At 43.6% G+C, this 27,991-nt stretch overlaps 1 protein-coding gene across 2 annotated transcripts in view; it reads left to right on the top strand.

The window, feature by feature from the left end:
- The window catches only part of DLG5 (discs large MAGUK scaffold protein 5), a 176,044-nt gene that overhangs the window by 50,809 nt on the left and 97,244 nt on the right, over positions 1–27,991 (top strand). For both annotated transcript variants that reach the window (XM_068255433.1, XM_068255434.1), the window contains exon 2: positions 17,716–17,784. In XM_068255433.1, coding sequence (XP_068111534.1) covers positions 17,716–17,784 — 69 coding nt within the window. The remainder of the gene's footprint in view (positions 1–17,715; positions 17,785–27,991) is intronic.

Below are 27,991 nucleotides of genomic sequence, written 5' to 3'. Positions count from 1 at the left end.
GTTGTTGTTGTTCCCCCCCCCCCCCCCCCCCCCCTAGGTGATATTTTCACATTATAAATAAAAAGCCTTTTCAGCCACCATGCCTTTTCACCCACTTTTTGGTCCGTTTTCAATTGCTGAGTGCAAAAGTTATTTAAAATAGAAAATGAAAAATTACTGTATCTCTTAGGAGAAAAAGTGAATTGCACTGGACCCATTATGTCTTGTAGTATGTATTAATATGTAGAAAGCCGATCTGGTTCCCACCATCTTTCTTCTTTACTTGTTAGCACCTGCAGTGTCCACATGTTCCTCGCTTCTGTTAGTGCAGAAGAGTTGAATTCCTGTGATGGAGTTGTGCAGAAGACCACTTTGTTATGGTCCCACAATAGTTGTACTGCACTTGTAATGCTGGTTTAAAATCTTATAAGATGCCTACCAGTAATACTGTAACTAGGCCAGTTAGTGGGATCCAGACGCTCCTATTATGGTGTACAGGTAGTTACCGGGTAATGAATGAGATAGTGACTGTAGGTTTGTTTTTAACCTGAATCTTTCCATAAGTTAAAACACTGCCATCTCTGTTCTTTGTACCACCTCTATCCCCCCCCCCCCCCGCCTTCAGTGTCCCTCTCTGTCCTTCCTGTGCCCCCCTCTTTGCCACCTATGAGCCCCCTCTTCCAACTGTGTCACCTGCTGTGTCACAGGTTTGCTTTAAAATGTATAACTTTGTACATATTGAAGTGTAGCACAGCACAATGTAATGTTACGGAGTTTAAAAATACATTTTTTTTTTATTTTCTGAAAAAAAAACCCGCCTTGTAAACTGTAGTATGCACTCTGCAATTGAAAGAAATGCCAAAAAGTAGGGGAGAAAGTACTGACAAAATCATTCTGAGTATTACCTCGCTTGCTGGAGGCTTAATAGGCATTTTATAGATAAGATGTGAAAATATCACCTAGGAAAAAATTTAACAGAAAAGTAAATTGGATCGGGCCAGAGTTTCTCCTAAAGCGGAACTGAAGTATCCCTAAAACAGAGTTTCCCTTACCTGGGGCTTCTGCTAGCCCCCTGCAGCCGCCCTGTGCCAAAATGATCCTCTGTTCCCCCACCACCGCTCACTTTCACTTCACGCAGTGGGTGTCCACGTCGCTGGGAGCGTATGGCGCAGTAGAGATTTTCTGGTACTGCGCCTGCGCAGGACGCTCCTGGCTGCGTGAACATGTACAAGGACACACATGGCCAGGGCGCAGTGGGCGTAGACTTAGAAGTCGGCTTCCACTGCGTGAAGAAACATGAGCCGCTGTGGGGGAAAGGAGAAAGGTTTTGAAACGGCGTGGGCACAGGTCGGCTGCAGTGGGCTGGCAGAAGCCCCAGGTAGGTGAAACACTATTTTAGGTATACTTCAGTTCCGCTTTCAAGGACCACTATCGCAAAAAAGTAGGCAGTTAAAGCGGAATATAGCCCTGCATTTCAACTTTGCTCTAAAACATTATTTACAGTATATTATATGCAACCAGCATTTTTTTTTTTTTTACTAGACCAGCATTGGAAGGGTTACACAGGGCTTTAAAGTCCCTGGAGATTTTTGCAGACACATCCGAACTTGAGTTAGATACATTTGTGTAAACAAAAAGTATCTAAGTGTTTATTGTGACTCATCTCTCTCACTGAGAAGGAGTTGGAGGACAGCCAAAGAGTGTGTAACATTTCTAAATATATACATATAACTAAATAGAATGTAACTATCTGAACGTCTGCAGGAACTTAAAACCTCTGTGTTTAACCCTTCCAATGCTGGTCTAGTAAAAAAAAAAATGCTTTTTGCAATATAATATGCTGTAAATAATGTTTTAGAGCAAAGTTGAAATGCAGGGTTATATTCCGCTTTAAAATCTGACAGAACCAACCGGTTTTGGGCCAGTCCATCTCCTCATGGGGGATTCTCAGGGTTTTCTTTGTTTTCAACACCATTTCTTGAACAGCAGTTTAACTGCCAAAGTAGTAAGATGCCAGCCTCCCTAATGACTTGCACACCATTTTGTCAGTTAGACTTGTTCAAGAAATGCTGTTGAAAACAAAGAAAACCCTGAGAATTTCCCCCCCCAAGGAGATGGACTGGCCCAAAACCTGTTGGTTCTGTCAAATTTTAAATGCCTACCTTTTTTTTTTTTTTTTGCGATAGTGGTCCTTTAAGGCTAATTTCACACCAGGACGTTGCGTTAGAGGGGGCGTTAAGGTCGCATAACGTCCCCCTAACTCAACGCCTGGTGGTGCTGGATCTGGACGTCAGAGTGAGCCGCGTTGTGCAGCTCACTCTGGCGTCAGTGATGCCGTGATGCGCACTCTTGTGCGCATGCGGCATCACGTGGTCCCGCCGGCCAATCGCCGCACAGAGCGGCTGCTCCAGGAAGTAAACACTGCACGTCATAACGTGCAGTGCATATTAATTAGCCATGTGCCTGGCCTCCCCAATGTTACTGAGCATGTGCAAGCAGTCTAACGCGGCTCAGCCGCGTCCAAAGTACTGCATGCAGTACGTTGTCTTGTGACGCAGCGTTACAATGTAACGCAACGTCCGCACTGTGAACAGCCCCATTGATTTTTCATTACTGTGCGGTGGGCTGCGTTACAGGCTGCTCTAACGTGCGCCTGTAACGTCCCACTGTGAAACCAGCCTAAATGTGTTCATGCAAGCTTAAAAGTCACCAAGGTGAAAATAAACGAATGAAATAAACAATTGTATCTATCCACCGCCTAAAAAAAATGAATTTTTAAGATATTCCACAGTTTTATTGTATATTTAAATCTACTTTTTAAGTTTTTACTGTTTTATTATTTTTGCTCAATGACGCATTCATTGACTTATGCCAGAGCTAAAATCTATGAACTATAGACCCCTTTCATCTCTTTCATGCTTTCAGAAGCCTTTTTCTGCTAGGAAAGTGTTTTATAGTAGTAATTTCTTATCAATGAGGGTTACACTGTAGTCTGACCCAGTCCTGACTTGGACAGGAACTGCCACTTACATACGTGATTAACTCTTTCAGCCAGAGAAAGGGGGGGGGGGAACAAAGCATAGTTATTTGTGTGCAGGGCACTGTACATACACATGTCTATCTCATCATGTCACATGTCACCTTGGGTATTCTTTAAGCAAAAAGAAAGTTATCTTATAATGAAAATACACATCCAGTGTACTGTCCTTGCATTCTGGTTTCAGAGGGCTTGGCTGCTGAAATCGCATAGACGGCACCCATCGCATTACGCGCCAGTGAGAGCTGGAAAGGGTGGTCTTCATGTTGACGTTTACGAGAGACGTTCTAAACTACTTTCGGATCCTTTGTACGGATATATACGCCCCGCTTTACTTCACTTGTGGATCAGGGGCGTATGTACAGGGAGTGCAGAATTATTAGGCAAGTTGTATTTTTGAGGAATAATTTTATTATTGAACAACCATGTTCTCAATGAACCCAAAAAACTCATTAATATCAAAGCTGAATATTTTTGAAAGTAGTTTTTTAGTTTGTTTTTAGTTTTAGCTATTTTAGGGGGATATCTGTGTGTGCAGGTGACTATTACTGTGTATACTTATTAGGCAATTTAACAAAAAACAAATATATACCCATTTCAATTATTTATTTTTACCAGTGAAACCAAAATAACATCTCAACATTCACAAATATACATTTCTGACATTCAAAAACAAATCCGTGACCAATATAGCCACTATAGTCTTTGCACGGACACTCAAAAGCCTGCCATCCATGGATTCTGTCAGTGTTTTGATCTGTTCACCATCAACATTGCGTGCAGCAGCAACCACAGCCTCCCAGACACTGTTCAGAGAGGTGTACTGTTTTCCCTCCTTGTAAATCTCATATTTTATGATGGACCACAGATTTCTCAATGGGGTTCAGATCTGGTGAACAAGGAGGCCATGTCATCAGTTTTTCTTCTTTGATACTCTTTCTTGCCAGCCACACTGTGGAGTACTTGGACGCGTGTGATAGAGCATTGTCCTGCATGAAAATCATGTTTTTCTTGAAGGATGCAGACTTCTTCCTGTACCACTGCTTGAAGAAGGTGTCTTCCAGAAACTGGCAGTAGGACTGGGCGTTGAGCTTGACTCCATCCTCAACCCGAAAAGGCCCCACAAGCTCATCTTTGATGATACCAGCCCAAACCAGTACTCCACCTCCACCTTGCTGGCATCTGAGTCGGACTGGAGCTCTCTGCCCTTTACTAATCCAGCCACGGGCCCATCCATCTGGCCCATCAAGACTCACTCTCATTTCATCAGTCCATAAAACCTTAGAAAAATCAGTCTTGAGATATTTCTTGGCCCAGTCTTGACGTTTCAGCTTGTGTGTCTTGTTCAGTGGTGGTCGTCTTTCTGCCTTTCTTACCTTGGCCATGTCTCTGAGTATTGCACATTTTGTGCTTTTGGGCACTCCAGTGATGTTGCAGCTCTGAAATATGGGCAAACTGGTGGCAAGTGGCATCTTGGCAGCTGCACACTTGACTTTTCTCAGTTCATGGGCAGTTATTTTTGCGCCTTGGTTTTTCCACACGCTTCTTGCGACCCTGTTGACTATTTTGAATGAAACGCTTGATTGTTCGATGATCACGCTTCAGAAGCTTTGCAATTTTAAGAGTGCTGCATCCCTCTGCAAGATATCTCACTATTTTTGACTTTTCTGAGCCTGTTAAGTCCTTCTTTTGACCCATTTTGCCAAAGGAAAGGAAGCTGCCTAATAATTATGCAAACCTGATATAGGGTTTTGATGTCATTAGACCACACCCCTTCTCATTACAGAGATGCACATCACCTAATATGCTTAATTGGTAGTAGGCTTTCGAGCCTATACAGCTTGGAGTAAGACAACATGCATAAAGAGGATGATGTGGTCAAAATACTCATTTGCCTAATAATTCTGCACTCTCTGTATATGCACTGTTGACTTAAAGAGACTCTGAAGTCTCATCAAATTTACATTTTTATTTTAAAAATCACTGTTACATCATTGCCCTACCTAAACCGCCGCATCTCAGCGGCTGAACACTAACTAAATCCCCCCAACTCCCCCCCCCCCCCCCCCCCTGCAAAATCCACGACTTTCTTGGTTGTGGATTTTGCTGCCCCGGGAGGCAGAGCATTCAGCTGCAGCTCTACCTCCATGCGCGTATCTCCGTCTCTCCCTGCCCCCCTCAGTGAAAGAAGACTGGAGGCGGCGATCCGCGCTGATAGACGCGTGTGGAGGCAGAGCTGCAGCCGAAATCTCTGCCTCTCACGGAAGTGCACCCCGCAGTGTGCCCCGGGGAGTTTGGATGGATTTAGTTAGTGTTCAGCTGTGGGGATTCAGCGTTTTAGGTAGGGCAATGATGTTAACCACTTCGCCATATCTGGACGCATATATCCGGCCAGATAGGCAGTGGTGATGCAGCCGTGTGGTGCGCGCGATCGGGCCCGTGCGCGCTCCCGCTGCCTCCCGCTGCACCCCCGATCAGTGAATGGGAATATAATTCCCATTCACCGATCTAAGTCCCCGGCAGAAATACCGACGCTTTCTCATCAGAGAGCGTGGTATTTCTGCCCCCAGGAAACTTCTTCTCTTCATTTTAGTTCCTAGATGCGACATCGTTCGCATCTAGGATCTTTTTGAATGTGGCCATCTTGTGGCCAAATAGTAAACTGCACCCACATACCTGTATTGAATAAAAAATACATTATATTACATCTAAAATTGGCTATTTACCTCCCAAACTAAAATTACCCAAATACATTTTTGTATTAAAAAAAAAATAAAAAAAATTACAATTAAAAAAAAAAAAAAACTACATAAATAGTTACCTAAGGGTCTGAACTTTTTAAATCTACATGTCAAGAGAGTATCTTATTAAAATTTTTAAAATTATAAGCTTGTAAATAGTGATGGACGCAAATTGAAAAAATGCACCTTTATTTCTAAATAAAATATTGGCGCCATAAATTGTGATAGGGATGTAATTTAAATGGTGTAATAAGCGGGACAAATGGGCACATAAAATGCATGGGTTTTAATTACTGTAGCATGTATTTAATTTTAAACTATAATTGCCAAAAACTGAGAAATGATTTTTTTTTCCATTTCTATCTTAATCTTCCTGTTAAAATGTATTTACAGTAAAGTGGCTCTTAGCAAAATGTACTACCTAAAGAAAGCCTAATTAGTGGCGGAAAAAACGAGATATAGATCAATTAATTTTGATAAGTAGCGATAAAGTTATTAGCGAATGAATGGGAGGTGAACATTGCTCAGATGCATAAGATTTTCGAAGCTGTAGGCTGAAGTGGTTAAAGTGATTTTTTTAAAAATAAAAACGTTAATTTTATGATACTTCAGAGTCTCTTTAACTGCCGCCATTCTTGATCACCACACCGTTTCTGCTCACAATCGCTGCAACCATTCCTTTCAGTGATCGGGGTATGAGAAACAGCTGTTTCCAACCCTGATGCTGACGTCTGGAAACCCAGGGAGGTGAGTAAAAACGCCTGCTGCGCGCCGTTGCTCTGCATTGAGCTCCCGGCGGCTAGCCCGAGCATAGCTTGGGGTTACTGCCAGGAAGGTTAAAGGGGGAAAAACTGTGGTAGGGAAGTAGTTAAAGGCGATCTTCAATGTTTGTTAAAAAAAAAAAAAAAAGTTTCACATAGCTGGGCCTTCTACCAGCCCCCTGCAGATGGCCTGTCCCACGCCGGTCCTGAAGGATCCTCTGGTCCCCCGGGGCGGCTCACTTTCATTACTGCCGAATTTACAAGTCGATGGCACCTGTGCTGCCCTTGCCATGCATGTCCTTGTTCGCGCTCCCATGACCGAGAGCATCCTGCGCAGTAATAGGAAACTTTGTACTGCATAGGGCGCTTCCGACAGTGGAGCAGGAGCGAGGAAGGCCACGCATGTGCAGCTGCTGTATATTATAATCCTTCTCAAAAAATTTGCATATTGTGATACAGTTCATTATTTTCTGTAATGTACTGATAAACATTAGACTTTCATATATTTTAGATTCATTACACACAACTGAAGTAGTTCAAGCCTTTTATTGTTTTAATATTGATGATTTTGGCATACGGCTCATGAAAACCCAAAATTCCTATATCAAAAAATTAGCATATCATGAAAAGGTTCTCTAAACGAGCTAGTAACCTAATCATCTGAATCAACTAATTAACTCTAAACCCCTGCAAAAGATTCCTGAGGCTTTTAAAAACTCCCAGCCTGGTTCATTACTCAAAATCGCAACCATGGGTAATACTGCCGACCTGACTGCTGTCCAGAAGGCCATCATTGACACCCTCAAGCAAGAGGGTAAGACACAGAAAGTAATTTTTGAATGAATAGGCTGTTCCCAGAGTGCTGTATCAAGGCACCTCAGTGGGAAGTCTGTGGGAAGGAAAAAGTGTGGCAGAAAACGCTGCACAGCGAGAAGAGGTGACCGGACCCTGAGGACAATTGTGGAGAAGGACCGATTCCAGACCTTGGGGGACCTGCGGAAGCAGTGGACTGAGTCTGGAGTAGAAACCTCCAGAGCCACCGTGTACAGGCGTGTCCAGGAAATGGGCTACAGGTGCCGCATTCCCAAGGTCAAGCCACTTTGGAACCAGAAACAGCGGCAGAAGCGCCTGACCTGGGCTACAGAGAAGCAGCACTGGACTGTTGCTCAGTGGTCCAAAGTACTTTTTTCGGATGAAAGCAACTTTTGCATGTCATTCGAAAATCAAGGTGCCAGAGTCTGGAGGAAGACTGGGGAGAGGGAAATGCCAAAATGCCTGAAGTCCAGTGTCAAGTACCCACAGTCAGTGATGGTCTGGGGTGCCATGTCAGCTGCTGCTGTTGGTCCACTGTGTTTTATCAAGGGCATGGTCAATGCAGCTAGCTATCAGGAGATTTTGGAGCACTTCATGCTTCCATCTGCTGAAAAGCTTTATGGAGATGAAGATTTCATTTTTCAGCACGACCTGGTACCTGCTCACAGTGCCAAAACCACTGGTAAATGGTTTACTGATCATGGTATTACTGTGCTCAATTGTCCTGCCAACTCTCCTGACCTGAACCCCATAGAGAATCTGTGGGATATTGTGAAGAGAAAGTTGAGACGCAAGACCCAACACTCTGGATGAGCTTAAGGCCGCTATCGAAGCATCCTGGGCCTCCATAACACCTGAGCAGTGCCACAGGCTGATTGCCTCCATGCCTCGCCGCATTGAGGCAGTCATTTCTGCAAAAGGATTCCCGACCAAGTATTGAGTGCATAACTGAACATAATTATTTGAAGGTTGACTTTTTTTGTTTTAAAAACACTTTTCTTTTATTGGTCGGATGAAATATGCTAATTTTTTGAGATAGGAATTTTGGGTTTTCATGAGCTGTATGCTAATATCGTCAATATTAAAACAATAAAAGGCTTGAACTACTTCAGTTGTGTGTAATGAATCTAAAATATATGAAAGTCTAATGTTTATCAGTACATTACAGAAAATGATGAACTTTATCACAATATGCTAATTTTTTCAGAAGGTCCTGTATGTGTGTGTGTGTGTGTGTGTGTGTGTGTGTATATGAATGAGATGGTGACTGTAGGTTCGTTCTTAAAGTGGACCCAAATTAAAAATACAAGATTTCAGAAATAAAATCTATTTTCTAAATTATAATAATAATAAATAGCTGCCTTTTTTCAGCTGCGTGATGACAAATATAAAATATTTTACATTTATTGGAGGAACCCCTCCCTTCCTTTCAAATTGCCGGGACAAAATCCGGCAAACTGGTGGAGTAGATGGTGTCCGGCAATGGAGGAATTGCTAATGGCTGCCCCCAGTATAACCCTAGTTATGAAAAGAGAAGGATGAAAAGCATGCACTGAAATAATAGTTTTGAAGGAGTGTTTATTTAGCTTTGTATGTGTCAGAGTGGTGCAACTAAATATTTTTAATTAAAAAAAATGTTTGGTTTGGGTCCGGTTTAACCTGAATCTGTTCTTAAGTCGGGATACTGTGCCATCTCTGTCCCATGTACCTCCTCTGTGCCCCCTTGTGCCTCCAGTGTCCCCCTCTGTGTCACCTCTGCCCTCTGTACCGGTTTATACAAGTTTAAAAGCTTCTTTTTTTTTTTTTTTGGAAAATCAATTTTCTCAAAAACTACAAGTTCACATTTTTTTGGCTTGTTCCCATGGAAACAGAGAATCCATGCCGTTCGTAAGTCGGGGACTTCCCGTGTGTGTGTGTGTTTACTTTGGGCATGTATATTATACAGTACATACACACACAAATATAAATGGTTATAGTTTACTCTGATATGGAACACCTCTGGCTAATGTAAATTCAGTCCCCAGGGCCTGACCATGTGCCTGTATGAATATGTATAGATTCCGAAAATGGCGCTAGCCATCCTGGGATATTTTGCCTAAAGGAGGCCAGACACAATGCAATAAAGTGATCCAGTTTTATGGCAATTCAATGAAAACAATTGGTTTTATAGAAAAATTGGAAGTTATTATTTTTACATTTTTAGTTTGTGAAATCTGAATTTCCTTTTTTTTTTTTTTTTTTTTTTTTTTCCTCCCCGATTATAGGTCAGAGTTTTTATGTCAATTTTTGTGACAAATGGGATAGTGTGGATAGTCAATTTCTTGCTGTATAAACCAAAGCAACTTTCTAAGGTGTGTGTGTGTTTTTTTTTTTTTTTGTTTTTTTTTTTCTCTTCCTTTTTCCATAATTGTGGAAAACTGAAACGCGTGTACACATTGATCAGCTTTTTAAATTGTCAATCAAAAACTTAATTTTTGAATTGAAAAGAATTCTAAAAAAATGTATGGTGTGTGTGTGGCCACCTTAAAGGGAACCTTAACTGTAAAAAAAAAATGAGTTTTACTTACCTGGGGCATCTTCCAGCCCCCCTGCAGCCATCCTGTGCCCTCGCAGTCACTCATGGCTCCTCTGGTCCCCCACTGCCAGCTAGTTTAGTTTTTGCCGACTGGGAGTCGGCCAGCCGCCATGCGTACGTTTTTACGCATTCCTGGTGCAGGAAGCTATTGCAGACATCAAGTACATTTTTACACGTTACGGGTGTAATGCGTAAAATTTTATGCATTACACCCGTAACGCGTAAAAATGTACTTGTTGATGTTTGCAATAGCTTCCTGCACCAGCAGGGATGCATAAAAATGTACGCATGGCGGCTGGCCGACTCCCAGTCAGCAAAAACGAAACTAGCTGGCAGCGAGGGACCAGAGGAGCCATGAGTGACTGCGAGGGCACAGGATGGCTGCAGGGGGCTGGTAGATGCCTCAGGCAAGTAAAACTCTTTTTTTTATTTTTTTTTATTTATTTTTTTACAGTTAAGGTTTCCTCTAAGGCAGGGGACACATTTGACTGTTTTCATGCGCATATTCTGCACAGAAAAACTGAGAACTCCTGTTAATCAATGGGCTAGTTTACACTTAATGCATTTTTCTCACGCAGAAAAAGAATTGACATTCTGCAGGATTATTCTGCACGGTTTGACAGTTTTCTGTATCAAATACATTAGCTGCTGTGAAAAGAAGTGCGCAGAAAACTGAAAGACCATTATGTCCCCTGCCTAAGCCCCTCCAGACACTACAGCCTGAGGTGACATACCTCATTGTTGTTCTGCTGCAACCTACGTATGCTGCTGAACATCCGCTTTTTATCTTGTGTTGACATGCTTTTTGATGAGCATGCTGCTATTCTAGTTTAGTTTGGTTTGTTTCTTAATCCATATGAACTGTGTAATAAACAGAACAGTATGCAGTCCCATTGCCGTGCTGACATTTTACTACATCATAGAGATACTTCTCTGCCTTTCACTGCTGTATTGGCATCCCCCTATGTGTTTCTAAGTATGCCACTGTTTTCTGTTGTGGCAAAGAAATATAGCATTTCTTTATGTCAAAAGTAAGTTTTCCTATCTGTTTTTTTTCCTGATAAGCAGGTTGCCCTCTTCCTCCCCCAGTATTACCCCTGCCTGTTCCCGGATACAGACATTGAAGAGTTGCTGTAATATTACACCTCTAAAGTTACACACTAACAGAGCACACCCGGGCTGACTGGTTTCACCACCGATTAACAACAAGCCTTTTGTTTTGTTGTGTCCAAAGTGCGTTGTCATTCTACTGTAGCCATTAACTCTTTCATCACTTCAGGCTTTGGCCTTTAAAAGGCCAGAGGGAAGGAAGTCATTAAGTGTTTCATTTAAAAAAAAATGTGTGTTAGACTAAACCACTGCAAAGGCATTGCAATGCAGAAAGGGCAGCAAAAGTGTATTTATAGCATTGCTGTGATCCATTCCCTTTGGGGTTAAATGATGCAATTCCCAGTATGTCTGTGACAGTAAAATGAGTGCTGTGCATGATGTCATTTTATGAAAATAAGGCAGTGTTGTCATGAAGCAATTACCTCTGCCTGCTGTAACCCATTTGTAGTTTTGTTTTTTAAACTATTGTCCCATTATTTGAAACGCCATACAATTGTCCTCACTTTATCTTAACTTTCTGAGGTAAGCTCCGTGTACAACAAAAGAGAAGCATTATCCATCATCTGTATTGCATTGCTGTAGTGCTTGACCACTCTCTGAAGCCAGGTAGCCAGTCTTCCTTAGTATTTGGCTATTATGCATTTATATAATGCCAGCATCTTTTAGGGTGACTAGAATACATAATCGTGGGGGGGGGGGGCTACTTCAATAAGCCACCCTGTTAGACATCTAAAGTGTTAAGTAGTCCCAAAGACTTATCAAGCTACATACACATCCCAAAAACATATACCGATTGATAAGTGAATTGGCTTCCCCCTAAAAATTGTTCCTAGACTACGATGGACATATGGTTGTGGTAGGGATTAGATTGTGAGGTCCTCTGAGGGACATTGTAGTTATGCACACCATCTTTTAGGAGTCAATGATGTACCCGACCAGAGGATCACCACTCCAGCATATCTAGAATAAAGTGGTCGGCACCATCCAATGTTGCTCTAATACTTTTTTTTTTTTTTTCACAAATCAATTTTTATTTTCGCTCTAATACTTTTATTGCAGTCTTGTCATGTCAAAAATACAAACGACGTTTAAGAGCCTGGCTCCTTTATCAAGTTCATGACACACTGACATCCAACTTATACAAGCTCTGTTTATACTCAGCCATATCTCCCTGCAGCCAATCACAAGCTGTTAATGGTATGTCCAATGAACGCTCTTCTCTAAGACCGGACCTGATGGGAAACTTGTATGTCTACGGAAGGAGCCAATCAGCATGTAGCCCTTATCCCATGTGACTACATACTGGTCGGAGGGCGGGCAAATATAGGCATAGCCTCGGAAGAGAGGGTACGCCCTTCCTCCACCTTTCATTGCCTAAATCTCCACTTACAGGTCTGCGGACCTGATGGGAAACAAGACTTGCATGCGTCATAGCTGGGCAATGTGCCAGCTAAGTGCCGACCAATGTGTGCTAAGCAGGATGCAGAGCTGTCCGCTTGTGGCACCGACACGCCCACCCCAGATGTCACAGCGTCACCACGGCAACAGGGCACAACAGACTGCTTTGTAAACATCGCAGTGATTTGCCCCGCAGCACTGAGGAACAGGGAGACCCTGAGGGACCCGTGCAGCGCAGTACCACCAAGGGACCCGGCAATACACAGAATGCAGTCCATGGGAATAACCCTGTCTGCCCCAGTGCAAATGTCAGGAGCGAATCGGTTGCTGCCGATCCTTATCCGCAGCTCACATTGACATCATAGACTGTTGTCACTAACTATCCTCTGAGGGACAGTTATTGACAAGACTCTGTACTCTGTAAAGCACTGTGAAAGATGTTAGCGCTATATAAATACAAAATAATAATACACATGCTGAGCAGCTAGGGTTACTTGTCAGAATAGAGTGTATTATGCTTGTTTGTCATTGTCAATTAAAGGGAACCTAAATTGAGGATATGGATTTTTCCTTTTAAAATTATACCAGTTGCCTGACTCTCCTGCTGATCCTGTGTCTCTAATACTTTCAGCCACAGTCCCTGAACAAGCATGCAGATCAGGTGCTCTGACTGAAGTCAGACTGGATTAGCTGCATGCTTGTTTCAGGTGTGTGATTCAGCCACTACTGCAGCTAAAGAGATCAGCAGGGCTGCCAGGTAACTGGTATTGTTTAAAAGGAAAAATCCATATCCCTCTCAGTTTAGGTTCCTTTTAAAGTGCAACCTCAGGGAGCACCTATCCAGTTTCTAGATTATCTGCCAAGATGGCACAGAGCCACCCCCAGCCAAGTTTAGTAATTTGTGTACATAGCTCCTGACAAAATGGTCATGTGGACCATGCCACGCGTTGAGCGTTCCTGTGCCTCCCTCTACCCCACCCCTCTTACTCTGGTGGACGCTGGGTTGGTCATAGTATGTGTTCCACTTTATTTGCTTTATTTAACCATTATATGGTCTCATCCTTCATGAGCACTTTTTGGCACTTGTCACTTTATTTACAACTGCATTATTTGGACCCGGGTCCCCATTTCCCATACAGGGTTCTGGTATGAGCCCTGGTGGGTTGTTATCAAGCATACAGGGTTACCCATTATTGAGAGGTGAGGCACTTATTTATTTATTTTCAGACACGGTCATGTATCTAATAGGGTTGTTTCACTATTATTGGGAACACTGTTTTTATGTATGATCCTGTTGTTCAATAAAGTTTATACTTTGCATATACTTTTGGTGGTGCAGCCCATGTTTTCAGGATTTCTTTTGCTTGTGACCTATTATTGTTTTTGATCCTGTAGCTCGCACGCCACAAAATTTGGGGGTGCGGACGGTTTTGATATATCAATTGTGTATGTAGCTCAAGACCGTATTTGGCTCCCTGTTGAGCCTCTGTTTCCAATAGGGCTGAATAACTTTCCACGAGAGCCTCGTCCATCTCATTCAGAGCATGATCTGTTTCGTTGGTGCGTGGTGGCCTGGTTGGAGTCTGGAGCACACGTATTACTTCCACAGTCTTTTGTGGGAAACATCCACTGTCTAGATTCTAGGCTTTCTCAACCAGGGTTCCCTAGAACCCCAGGGTTCCTTGAGGACTGCAGGGATTCCTTGGCATTTCCACCCATCGTGGAAGAAGTATAATAGAGCACATTATAATAGGGGGTACTGTAAAAAAGCACTACATTGGGGGTCAGAATAATAATGAGCACAGTATGAGTGGCAGTGTAATAGGGGGTAGTGAAATTAACAGCCTCACCTACTTTTAAAGACCACGCCTCCTGAGAAATAAATGCAGGGGTTCCTTGAGATTAAAACATTGTTTGCAGGGGTTCCTTGAGATCCAAAAGTTATTTGCAGCGGTCCTCCAGGGTAAAAAGGTTGAGAAAGACTCGTCTAGGAAAACCATGCTGGTTGGATTCTTACATTGCGGCTATTGCATGTTGGATACATTGTGGACTGACAAATGTGAACAGGTCTTATTAACATCATATGATCCGTCAACTGTTAGTTCTTGTAATCTAACAAAACAGACAAAAAGTGTCAGTTTTTGCGTTATGCTCTCTCGCTTGCCTGATGAAATGGGCTTACTCCATCTTCTTGGAGGAGGTAAGTCCACCATTGCCTCTTCTTTTAAAACCGTTATAAGAGGATTTATACTTACCTAGGGCTTCTTCCAGCCCCCTGTAGTCCGTCATCTCCCTTGGGGTCTATCTGGTCCCCTCCATTATGCCACTGTCAGCCCCGGTAGTCACAGACTACTGTGAAGGTTCAGCCCTTACCGGGTCGCAGACTTTACTGGGGTTGACAGAACGGAGAGGACTGGTTGGACACTGTGGAGGCTGACAAATTACAGGGGCTGGAGGAAGCTTTGGAAAAGTATAAATCCTCTACTTTGGTTTGTGACTGGTACAAGTTAAAGGGGCACTATGGCAAAAAATGGTAACATTTAAAATATGTGCAATCATACAGTTAAGAAGTACATTTTTTCCAGAGTAAAAGGAGCCATAAATTACTTTTCTCCTATGTTGCTGTCACCTACAGTAGGTAGTAGAAATCTGACAGAAGCAACAGGTTTTGGACTAGTCCATCTCTTCAAGGGGGATTCTTAGGGATTTATTTTCAAAAGCACTTAGTGAATGGCAGTTGCTCTGTCCAACTACCAAAAAACTGTAGCGAGCAGGGAAGCTGGCCAGCATCATTGTTTAAATCCTTTTTAGGGAATATCTTTTTAAAGAATAAACGCCTTGCTGAGAATCCCCAATGAAGAGATGGACTGGTCCAAATCCTGTCACTTCTGTAAGATTTCTACTACCTACTGTAAGTGACAGCAACATAGGAGAAAAGTAATTTATGGCTCATTTTACTCTGGAAAAAACATACTTCTTTGTCTATTTTTCCACATATTTTAATTTTGAAATTTTTTTTTGTCATAATGCCCCTTTATGCCAGCCTTTCTTAAGGTGCCCATACACTCGTCAGATTGGCAGCAGATAGATAAGAAATGCATCTGATGATCTATCTGATGCGTTTTTAGAACATTTTTTACCAGGATAGAATTCCAATAGATTTCAGTTTGAAATCTATTGAAATTCGATCTGATGGCATTTTTTTGCCATCAGATTTCCATTAAGGCCAATGCAAACTGATAAGCAATCTCATCAGATCGACCTAAATTTTCCATCCTGCCAGTTCGACAGAAATCCATCGAAATCGATCGAAATCGGCCATCGATCGGTCGATTGACCAACCGATTTTCAATCGATCGATCTGGATCGATCGGTCGGCCAGAAAATCGGCTCAGTGTATGGGCCCCTTTAATCTTTTACCCTGGGGGAACCTGTCAAATAATTGTTAGGTCTCAAGGAAACGCCTGCATTAGGGGGGAAGTGGGGATTCATTTTGCAGGATGCATAGGCTTTAAAAGTGGTTGTGGTTGTTCATTGTAACAACCTTGTTTAGCCTCCACTTCCTGTTACTTCCTTAGGGCCCTTTTCTACTAGCTGTGATCTGCTACAGGAAGCGGATCATGGCCGTTTTGCCAATTGCAACAACACTTCAATTAACATGTACAATCACGGGGCTGTTTTCCTACTAGTGTGATTTTTTTTTTTTTGATTTTTTTTTTATTTTTTTTTTTTGTTTGTTTTTAAATCACAAACGCCGGCCTGCACGATTTTTCATACGGTCACGCTCTTATTCCCGATGGTTCACGGTGCAATAGTGGTAAGTCGAAATTGAAGGAAGTGAAATTTTGCATGTGATTGTGGTTCCTATTGGAAAAGGGCACTTATACTACGTACTCTTTATTACTCTACCCCAGTGGTTCCCAACCGTTTTGAAGTAGTGGACACATCACTTGTGTATAATAGAAAAATACTAGTAATAGCCTCGAAATGGATGGAAATGCACTTAAAATTTAACGCTTTCAGGAATATTAATAAAAACAAAGAGTGCAACAGTTAGCTGATGGCTAACATGCCCTCATACTCAATATAGGTAGGTAGTTAGGCAGGTTTAGGTGCCCCCAGTAAAGGAAGTTAGGAATCTGTGCCATCAGTATAGGTAGCCAAGCATAGGAGCCCCTAGCATAGGAAGTCAGGTGTTGGTGCACCCAGTAGAATGTGCAGACTGCAGCCACAGATCACTCACCAGCTCCATGGGTTCCAGCTCTGATGTCTCCAGCGCCCACTCTGTCTCCCTCTCCGCTTCTATGCCCTGCCTCCGCTATGTGTTTACTGTATAGTTAGAGCAAGGTTACAACAAAATGGCTGATGTCCCCATTTGTGGACATTGGCAGCCACTTTCTTGTAGTCCTGCTCTAACTACATGCCACGGAGGCAGAGAAGAGCAGGAGGGAGACAGAGCAGGGCGGCGACACATACACGAGGCTTACAGTGGGCTGGGTGGGCCGGATTGTCGCCGGATCTTTGTGATGTTGTGGACACCTGTACAATTGCTAGATTCTTGAACGAGACAGTCCTACCCAAATGTCATCTAGCATGTGTACATAGCGTTATACCGCACACCAGGGGAACTCTTGTTGTGTGTATGTGATTTTTTTTTTTTTTTTTTTAAGTATTTTATTGAAGAGGAAAGAGAAAAAACACACACTCGCACACACGCACACACACCTACACTTTACTGGGCCTGTGTGAACTGTACACGTGCATGTGCAATACCGACACACTCGTCCACAGGTCACGTTTGCACACTGAAAAAGCATAATACTTCTAATATTACAAATAATAATACTGTTCTTAATTGTAATACTACTACATTCAAAAATATAGGTGGTCCTGAGGGAAGGAGGTGTAAGTGGAATCAAGAGACCCTTAACAGATACAATACACTATTACTAGATTTTTCAGAGCAGTGAACAATGTTCAAGATGGGCTGTTGCTGCTCGAGGGTACTGTACTTGATTTCTGCAGCAAATACATACCTGAGAAGGGCGAGAACCCCAGGCATTGATCTGTGGGGTATATGATGGTGATTTGATGTCATTGTGGATACGGCTATGGTAGGGATTAGATTGTGAGCCCCTCTGAGGGACAATTACTATATACTCCTGTACAGTGCTGCACAAGATGTCAATGCTATATAAATACTAAATAATAATATGGTGGTAGTGCCAAATTAGAGTGCAGTTATTACAAGAAAGCCTTTCCAATTATTCACCGATCATTATTTTCAATCTATTCTTACAGGCTCCACATACAGTGTTCTTACAACCATGCCATCGGACTCAGAAAGCAGTGGATCCCTCAGCAGTGTCGGTAAGAACCCCACTCATAACACTGCCATAGTCATCATTGATGCACACATTAGGGATGTACATGATGGAAACAATAAAACAGTTTGAAATCTAAATCTTTCTCTATTTGGAATCAATAGTCTACTTAATTGGCACTGGAATCCTATACCTTGAGCAGACCCATGGCCCATTGTCATTGGGGGCAAAACAGCTGTTAGATGGCCTCATTTCCTGCACCCACCAGCTTACCTAGCCTTTACTGCTGTAATTGGTAAAATTCTCCTTTTGGCAATGTAGAGAAAAATGTCCTCTGCCTTCCTGTACCACTTTGTAGGTACAGTGGAGGAAATAATTATTTGACCCCTCACTGATTTTGTACAGGTGACTAGTTAAGACAGGTGTCCTTAATGAGGGTGACTAATTGAGTAGAAGTGTCTAACCACTCTGTGGGAGCCAGAACTCTTAATGGTTGGTAGGGGTTCAAAAACGTATTTCACTCAATGAAATGCAAATCAGTTGCTATCTTTTATTTAAGGTTATTTTTTCGATTTTCCTTTTGATGTGCTATCTGCCACTGTTAAAATAAACCTACCATTGAAATGATACTGTTCTGAGACTTTTCATTTCTTTGTCATTGGACAAACTTACAAAATCAGTGAGGGGTCAAATAATTATTTCCTCCACTGTATGTGTTCAATTTCTTCCTTTGGGAGCACACTAGCCTACCATATGCATCTTTATGGCCTTTTACGTGTCCTCCTCCATTCTATATAGTGCACATGTAGTGCATGTCAACCTTACAGTGTTTATCGGTGGCATAACTCCTGCAGCTTTGTCTAATCACTTTTAAATTTGCAGGAAAACCAGAAAAGAAATGCTAGACTTGTATAGTTTTATTCTTGCGAGAGTATTGTCTTGTGCCTAAAAAATTATATTTCATAACCATGAGTGAAATTTCAGATCAAGTTTTTAAAGTGTACCTGAGACGAGAAGCGTCTCGGGTACCATACTCACCTGGGGCTTCCTTAAGCCCCCTTAAGGCCGCTCGGTGTCTCCCTGAGTGGGTCCGGTCCCTCGTAATTCAGCCCGAAAGCCTGGCTGAGTTGGGACGCGAGTACGACAGGGGAGCTCACCAGGCTGTGCGATGAAGCGAGACCTGGCCAGGCTTTCGGGCTGAATTGTGGTGGACGGAAACCACCCAGGGAGACGGTGAGGGATGAGCGGCTTTAATAGGGCTTAAGGAAGCCCCAGGAAAGTATGGATCCTGAGATTGTTATCTCAGGTTCCCTTTAATTACAAGAAAGCTGTAAAAGCTATTCAAGAGTGGTTTGGGTTTCCTGTTGACAAGATTTTTATCCTGTAGCTCTTATTTTTGAAGCCACAAATTGTTTTTTGTTTTTTTTTTTGGTCATTGGCACGGATGAGCTTCCAAGTTTCATATGAAAAAGGTTTACACCTGCAAGCCGCGAGGTTAACTTGTTGGGTTCTACGTCACGCCGACGCTTTTTCCTTCCGGCTTTGAAGGAGGAAATACCAGTATAATCTTGTTATACTCTGATATAATACACCTCTGGATATAGGTCCGATCTGGTTTTGATAGTTTTTCTGATCGATTTTCTCATAGAAGTGAATGGAAATTGATCAGAAAAATGATTAGAAAATCAAGTAGATAAACCATCGGAAATCCGGAAATCAGATCGGAAAGTAAATCTGCCAAAATAACTCATCATGTATTCCCAGCATTAGAGGGTAGAGTGAGCAGTATCTAGGGCTCAGGTGAGAAGTTCCCTCACGTACCCCTTATAGGCAGCTATAGATATTTTGACATTTTGTGAACAACTGTGTGTCACCAAGGATGACACTTCCATTATGCTCACAGGAAAACTTTTGGAACACTTGATTATGGTTGCAGAGTTACAGGGTAAGCTTTCATTCCCATGAGACAGTATGTCTGTATGCGTGCAAGCTGGGCTTGTCTGCCTCCTGTTCCTATCGGTGTTTGTGCCCTTCACCCGTTCAACAACTTTACTTATGGTTGATTTGATCCTGATGAGGGTTGAAATCTCTTGCCACCTAATGGCGAATGATTTTTAATCAAGCCAGTTTTTAGATCAATTATCTCCAGCCCAGTAAAGCCATTGTAAAGCAGATGCTGTTTTGTGTAATATTGCCCCATCTGATTTCTGTACAACTACAACAGACTGTAAATGTCTGAAGTTAAGAATACTTTTTATCCATAAGTTTTGAACACTGCAGTTCTGTTGACATGAGTGCTAAAAGAAGTTTGCTTTACAACTGTACATTAAGTACCTCCATTAAGCATTTTTTTTCTTTCACTGGAAAACATTAGGTTAAACAAAAAAAAATCTGTAACCACTCCTGTTTCCTTTTTGATAACATTATGTCTTAACAGTCAAGTAATATGGGATGTTGGAAGCATAGACAAAGCTTGTTTCCCAATCAAAGCCCCCAGGACTGATTTGTATTTCATACCTTAGTGATGAGAAAAACTTTTCCTTATTTTCAGTATTTTGATAAAACTGTTAATATTTTCCCTTTCCTTTGTGTCTTCATGAATATTTTTTATTTGAATCACCATTAGTGATGGTCATGTCAAGATGTCTATGAGAACTCATGGAGAAGCATGTGATTTGTTTGATGAGCTGATAAAGAAAGCTCTGCTTTGCTGTGACCAAATCCTGCTTTAGCATATGATCATGACTATCAAATCAGAGACTTGCATATCTATCAGGACTATGGAGTCTGTACTTTTGTACATCCATCCACTCCGACTCCTCAGGTTAGGATTCCTCTGACTCCTCGACTCCTCTAATTTGCATATTACAATTTTGTTGATTGAAAGTATGGAACATGAAATGCATCTCTCAACTGCCAACGCTTAGGAATGTTAAAATACAACAGCTGCCATATTTATTCCCTTTTAAACAATACCAGTTACCTGGCTACCCGGCTGATCTTCTGCCTTTAATACTTTAAGTCATAGACTAAAACTAGTCCTTGGTAAGAGTACTTGTAGAAGACAGGAACAAAGAACATCTATCAGGCCCTAGGCAATGTGACTGTGGGTACATGTAAGAGTGATGTGCAGGTACTCTGCAGGAGAATGAGGCGATTCTTCCTCTATTACACAGTCTAGTCTTCATGCACAATCTGAACCAGGTTTATGGGTGATAGACAACACCTCTGTGTTCAATGTGCACAACATTCTCAGTGAATTCCCTGCAGCTCTGTGGGGAGTGCATATGTAGAGTATAGTACTACTGTGTAACAAAGTAAACCTGAGACAGATGAAAAGATACGTTTTATACATACTAGGGGCTTCCTCCAGTCCCCTTCAGGCTAATCAGTCACTCGCTGTCCTCCTCTGCCACCTGGATCTTCTGCTATGGGTCCAGGTACTTGAGCCAGTTGGGTGTAGTGCGCATGCTTAGAGCGTACTACACCTGCACAGCACTATTGCGCAGGTGCAGAACGTTCCTGGCTGTGGGAGTGGCACGCGCCCGGACTGTGCTGACTGGCTGAATTACCGGGACTCATAGCAGAAGATCCAGGTGGCGGAGGAGGACAGCGACTGGATTAACCTGAAGGGGGCTGGAGGAAGCCCCAGGTATGTATAAAACTTTTATTTTCATCCGTCTCAGGTACCCTTTAATTCGTAGTCACCAAACCAAATTATTTGATTTCATGAGCAAAGTAAGTGCATATATTTGCATAAACCGGTATCAATGCAGAATTATTTCCATCTCATTGACCATCTCTATTAGTGACACAGCTACACATCAGGCTTTATTCTTACAGCATAGATGTTATTTAGTATACAGGTAGTCGACCCGCCGATACGAACTGCCCGATCCCATCGCGATGATGTCATTTCCACGTTGGGGGAGTTTGAAGAAGCGGTTTCAAACTTCCCCGTGTGCCAGCGCATGTCCCCTCAGCAGTGTTGGACTCCCATCCGAACCGAGTCCAGCGCTGTCCTCCACTCTCCATCTCCTGCTCCATATAGCCCCGTACAGCCACCACTAGATGGAGCATCCACTTGCTTCCTGTATGTCATGTGACATACAGGTTCCTGTATGTCACATGACATACAGGAAGCTGTGCGATGCTGCATCTAGCGGTGGCTTTACAGGGCTATAGAGAGCAGACCGAAAAAAGGGAGAGCGGAGGACAGACAGTGTTGGACTCGGGCTGGAAGGTGAGTCCATGAGCAGAGAGCAAGGGGAAAAAGCATTGCACCGGGGAGGAGGGGGGAGAGAGAGCGGCAAAGGAGGGTACACATTTAGGCACAGGGGGCAGATAGAGACAGAGGCACAAGGGGTAAAAACTGAGGCAGGGGGGAGAGTGACAAAGGTGCAGGGGGGGTACAAAAATCCACATGGGGGTACAAACGGAGTCACAGAGGGTAGAAAAGGAGGCACAGAGGGTACAAACAGAGGCACATGGGGACATAGAGATGCACAGAGGGGGGACAAACGTGCACAGAGTACAAAGGCACTGAAGGGGCCAAACAGGCACAGAAGGCAACAGAGAGGCACAGAGTGAGGCAAAGGGGGGGCAAATGGGAGACAAAACGGACAGAGATAGCACAGCGTTTTGACTTGAGAACGGATTTAGGTTAAGAACAAACCTACAGTCCCTATCTCGTTCCTTAACCGAGAACTACCTGTATGTATAAAAGATTCCTGTGTACACATGGGGCCTGATTCACAAAGCGGTGCAAAGTGTTTGCACGCCTGTGAAAAGCCCTTTATCACGCCTAAACTCAGTTTAGGCATGATAAAATGAAACTCGCGCGAAGTTTCCGCGCGTAAAGTCTTACGCGCGCAAACGCGTAATTCCGCGCGATGTGCCCATTAAACCATATGGGCGCTGCGCCCGGAATTACGCATTTGCCCGCGTAAAACTTTACGCGCTGGACTTTGCGCACGATAAAGCGCACAAATCGGTGCTAACTCAGCGGTGCAAAGGTTATCACGCCTAAAGTCTTTTAGGCGTGATAACTGAGTTATCACCGCTTTGTGAATCAGGCCCATAATGTACAGTCACAATCAGATCTGTATATCTGACTTTAAAAATACGGGGTCTGCTTTATTGAAGCAGCACAAGTACCGTATATCCTCGGCTATAAGTCGAGAAATTTAGGACTGACTCACAGAGTAAAAGTGGGGGGGTCGACTTGTACTTGAGACAGTCCTAAATTTACCAACTTATAGCTGGGGCCCAGCGCCTCTTTCTCTTAATTATGCTATTCTAAACTGCCCCCCTCTCTGGCTCTCCCTCCCTCCTGCCTCCACCTACTAATAATTATGGCCTGTTTCCCTAACAAACCTCCCCTGTCTTCCCAGCCGCTGTGGTGCCTCCCTGTCTCTCTAGCTCTGAGTGCTCGCTGCCCTCTCCCTACGGATGCCCGCCTCTCTCTCCCTGTTACGTGAATGCAGTGTAAGCCGGGCTGACATACATTACCTATTCCCCCCGCTGCGCGCTGTGTCCTCTGATCTCCTCTTCGCTGATGCCGGTAAGTGTACTATAGCGTTTCTCCCGCTTCCGGTACCATGTGACTCCCGATGTCACATGGTCCCGGAAGCGGGAGAGACGCTATAGTACGCTTACCAGCATCAGCGAAGAGGAGATCAGAGGACACAGCGCGCAGTGGGGGATTAGGTAATGTATGTCAGCCCGGCTTACACTGCATTCACGTAACAGGGGGAGAGAGGCGGGCATCCGTAGGGAGAGGGCAGCGGGCACTCAGAGCTAGAGAGACAGGGAGGCACCACAGCGGCTGGGAAGGGAGGGGAGGTTTGAGGGGAAACTCTGCCCTAGGAATGTATGCCTGCTGTGCTGCAATGTGCACTCTGCATACAGGGCACTTGGGGTGGGGGAGAGAGAGAGGGGTCTATAGGTGGGCAAATTAAGGAATCACAAGGCACACAGAAGGGAGGACACAGCTGCAGCCATACAGGGCACAGGGGTTCAATGTTGGGCAGGTGTTGGCTGCAACTGGGGAGTTAGCTATTAACATCTCCTAGTTTCCGAGTGCAGACATTACTTCTGGTCCCCAAGTGTAGAACCAGTAACCCTCCTAGTCCCCACCTGTAGCTATCAACTTTCGTGGGGCGACTTATACTTGAAACATTGAAAAATACCAGCTTAAGCGGGTCAAATTTTGGGGTCGACTTATACACGAGGTCGACTTGTATCCGAGTATATACGGTAACAATTTTTTGATTGGGTTATTTCATTTTTGTGGACTAAGCACAGCTATTACTGTATATATAAAATATTTATGATGAATATTATCTGAGAAATAGAACATTTTATCATATTTTCTATTTTAAATACAGTCTAAATTCATTAGGAGTCAGTCGGTGCATTTTCTCCCAACTCCGACTCCAGGTACCAAAGAATTACTCCGACTCCTCGTCTCTGATATCTATCACTTGATCAAACTGATCACATGCTTCTCCATAAGTTCTCCTAGACATGATCATTACTAATCATCATATCACAGTTTTTGTGATGTGCTTGTGTTAAAAACCTAGGATCCAACTTCTATGCTATTCAGATGTAACTGTAAGTATGTTATATCGTACACATGAATTGGTAGTTGTCTTTTGGCTCACATTTTAAGCATGGATGCATATTATTCGGAAAGCAATGGGACAAATTAAAAAACATTCTCCTTACACTTAGAATACCTGATATAAACTAAACAACTTGCTATGCACAGCTAAACCAATATTATCAGCTTGGGGTACTGTAAAAAATCAGACCAGCAAGAAAGGAAGACTGGGTCTCCACCTGGATTTATGCAGTTATAGCAGAACATTTTTTTATTCCATAGCAGCAAAAAGCACACAACGTTTCGGCACTAGGCCTTTGTCAAGTGTCAGTGGATCCAGGTGCAGACTGGTTGACTCCCTGGTGTTGAAACCCTACTACACAGTTGAGCTCTGGGACCTCTTTTTTTTCTGTGTACTGAAAAAAATCACCACTGCATCTTGAGGTACAAAAAAATTACCAAAAATCGCCACTGCTTCTCCGGCTTCTACACATCACCAACTATAACCTTTCCATGGAGTGGCATAAAAGAACTAGAGATTCCCCCAACTCTTATAGTAAAGAAAACTTCTTCATTGTATCCGTATGATGACCTATAACCTCTACAGTGGCTCCCAATAACCCTCAGTTATGTTACCAACATTTTCATAAACTTAAAGTGTATCAGCTTTCTCTTAAGCTGGCCATACACTGGCCCGATTTACCGCCGTTTCGACAGCAGATTCGATCACTGGGATCGAATCTGCTGCCAATCGTTCGCGCTACACGCCGAATTTCGATTCATTTCGTCCGATCGCGCCGTGCGGAAAATTACCGTCGATCGCCCGCGGGTAAAGAGCGCATCGCTAGCGGCGTTCGAGTGCCTGACGCCAATAGAGCCCGCATACATTACCTGCTCCGCTGGCGCGACTGCCCCCGCTCGTCTCCGCTCTTCTCCGCTCTGGTCTCCGGCATGCCTTCACTTATTCCTGCCCGGCAGGAAGTTTAAACAGTAGAGGGCGCTCTACTGTTTAAACTTCCTGCCGGGCAGGAAGAAGGGAAGCATGCTGGAGCCGGAGACCAGAGCGGGGGCAGTCGCGGCGGCGGAGCAGGTAATGTATGCGGCGGGGGGGAGCGGCGGCAGCAGCACCACCACAACAGATTGTGATCGGTTTCAGGCTGAAATCGGTTCACAATCTGTTTGCAGTAAAGGTGGCCATACGATCCCTCTCTGATCAGATTCGATCAGATAGGGATCTGTCTGTTGGTCGAATCTGATGGCAAATCGACCAGTGTATGGCCACCTTTAGTCCTTCAGGGGAGGGAGCAGTTGCTCTATTTATTAATGTTTTCCATTATATCCAGGGGAAGCTTGGTTTAATAATGTTACCCTAATTGTGTCCATCCATTCTATTTTAGCTCATATTCTCAAGCTCCCTTGTGCCATAAGGTTACTTTTTAAGCTGGCCCATGTAAATCAAAGATATGACATTTATTTAAGTAGGTATATTGGTTACTTTTTTTCATGTTTTAGTGGCTTTTATTGTTATTACTATTTTTGACTCAAACACCTAAAAAGAGGAGGGGCATTTCTAACCTTCACTCCAGGCAAGAAGTCCTGTATCTCCCCCTGCCCCCCACCCCCCCAAAAAAACAAAACACACCCACTCACACACTAGAGAATATAAACCATGTGCCGTATAGGGTGAATGCATAATACAGGGTGCTCCTGGAATATAAACAGCCTGCCGATCCTGTTGCATTTCGTTGCTCACCACCTGCCTGCAGTACCCCAGCATAGTGTGCAACTGCAGAGTATAGCACAGGAGAGGCTGCGCACTCATCTCTCTTCTGGAGTCCAGTGTTGTGCTTCCGCCTGTCTGCTCACCACTTGCCCTAGTGCCCAGCATCTCCTACCGTTTGTAGCGTGATTACAGGCTACATGACGAGAGTGAGGTGCCAGCACTAGAGAGAGAACAAAACAGACAAGATGGGTGCAAAGGCACAGCACTGGACTCCAGAGGGGAGGTTAAAGCACAGCTTCTGCTGCACTGGCATGGGCAAACTATGCCCCCCGGGCCGGATCCAGCCCGCCAGGCCATTTCATCCGGCCCGCTGATGCAGAGCTGGATTGCTTGTCCTCTCCAGGAGATGAACTGGCTTGCGGCGTCTAATAGACCTGCGTCAGTTTCCCGGCCGCAGCCCCGCAGCTCACCTCCAGCCTGCGGGAGTCTGTGTTTTCCGGCAGGCAGAGCAGGGTTACGGAAAAATGGCGTCCGAAGCCCTGCATTGGAGACTATTTGTGTCTCCAGTGCAAGGCTTTGGACGCCATTTTCCTGTAGCCCTGCCACTCACCAAAGCGCTGTCTGTACCATTTTCGGAGCAATTTGCCTCAATGGAAGGTATAGGGAAATCGCAAAGCGCTTAAAAAAGCACTTTGTATAGCGATTTCCCCAGCACTTTTATGAATAAATGCATTGTATTTATTCATTAGTGGGTGAAAGAGTTCACTTCTTGACTGACGTCAGGAAGCGAAAAAACAAATAGCTCTGCAAAAGCGATTAGAGAAGTGCTTTACAAAAAATAGGTAATGCGCAGGTAAGCGCCGGAAGGCGCTAAAAAAGTGCACAAAATTGCAAACCGCTGGTGTCGGCGATTGCGATTTATGATGTGAACAAGGCCTAAGAGAGTATTGTGACAATTATGGCTAATATCATCAGCTGCAAACGTCCATATAAGTGGCCATAGATCTAGCAATTTTGTGGCTCAATGAACTGTCCAATTCAATAATTTTATCGAATCTGATGAAAAGCTGTTCCACAATAAGCATACCCAATCAATGACAATGGTCTGCGACTAAAAAGCTGTTTGATTATTTTTATCAAATTTCCATGTATTTTGGTGAGCTGAAAACAAATAAAATATTGAAAAAACTCCTAGACGTCATGATTTTCAGTGAGACATTCCAGATGCTACTCACAAGTGTAATGCACCAAGAGGAGCCTCACCGGGAAGAAGAATAGAGTTTAGTGTGGTAGAGATGGCCCGACCTGTTCGCCCTATGAATAGTTCACGGCAAGCAATGGATGTTTGCGTCTATTCGCAAACATATGGCATGTTCGATTTGCCCCTTTACATTATAATGGAGCAAAAAATTTACCCCTCACCCCAGAGTCGGCAGACACATGGCAGCCAAACGGCTATCCCTCCCACCCCCACAACTATCAAAAAGCCAGCACAGCAGCCATTTTACACTTTGACTGTGGCTGCTGTGAAGGAGACTTGGGACATAGCTGTACTGCTATTGGAGATAGCGTTAGTTAGGCCTGTGTTCTGTGTCCCCAGAGGAGTTTCTTGCTGCTACAGTACCAATTTACCATCTACATACCACTTGGTACGCGTGACCGAGCGTCAGTAGACGCGAAACGGCCGTCGCCCCCGCCGATCACTACCTAACACCTACTTCCATCACCAAGTCTCCCTGCACCAGCCAGGACACGTAAGAGATGCTTGGCATCATCTAGATCACATATTTGGAATGGAAATGATGTACTGTATTGCCTGATATGGAGAATTTTCTCACGACATGCAAATAAACTTGCACATGATGGAAGGTGCACGCTTTGTGCTTTGCTCTTGTATGCTGGATCACAGTATTGCTTCAGTCT

The sequence above is a fragment of the Hyperolius riggenbachi genome, chromosome 10 (assembly GCF_040937935.1).
Source record: "Hyperolius riggenbachi isolate aHypRig1 chromosome 10, aHypRig1.pri, whole genome shotgun sequence".
NCBI classification, from domain to species: domain Eukaryota; kingdom Metazoa; phylum Chordata; class Amphibia; order Anura; family Hyperoliidae; genus Hyperolius; species Hyperolius riggenbachi.
Note: the sequence above shows the minus strand (reverse complement) of the source record. Positions and strands in the feature narration are given on the sequence as shown.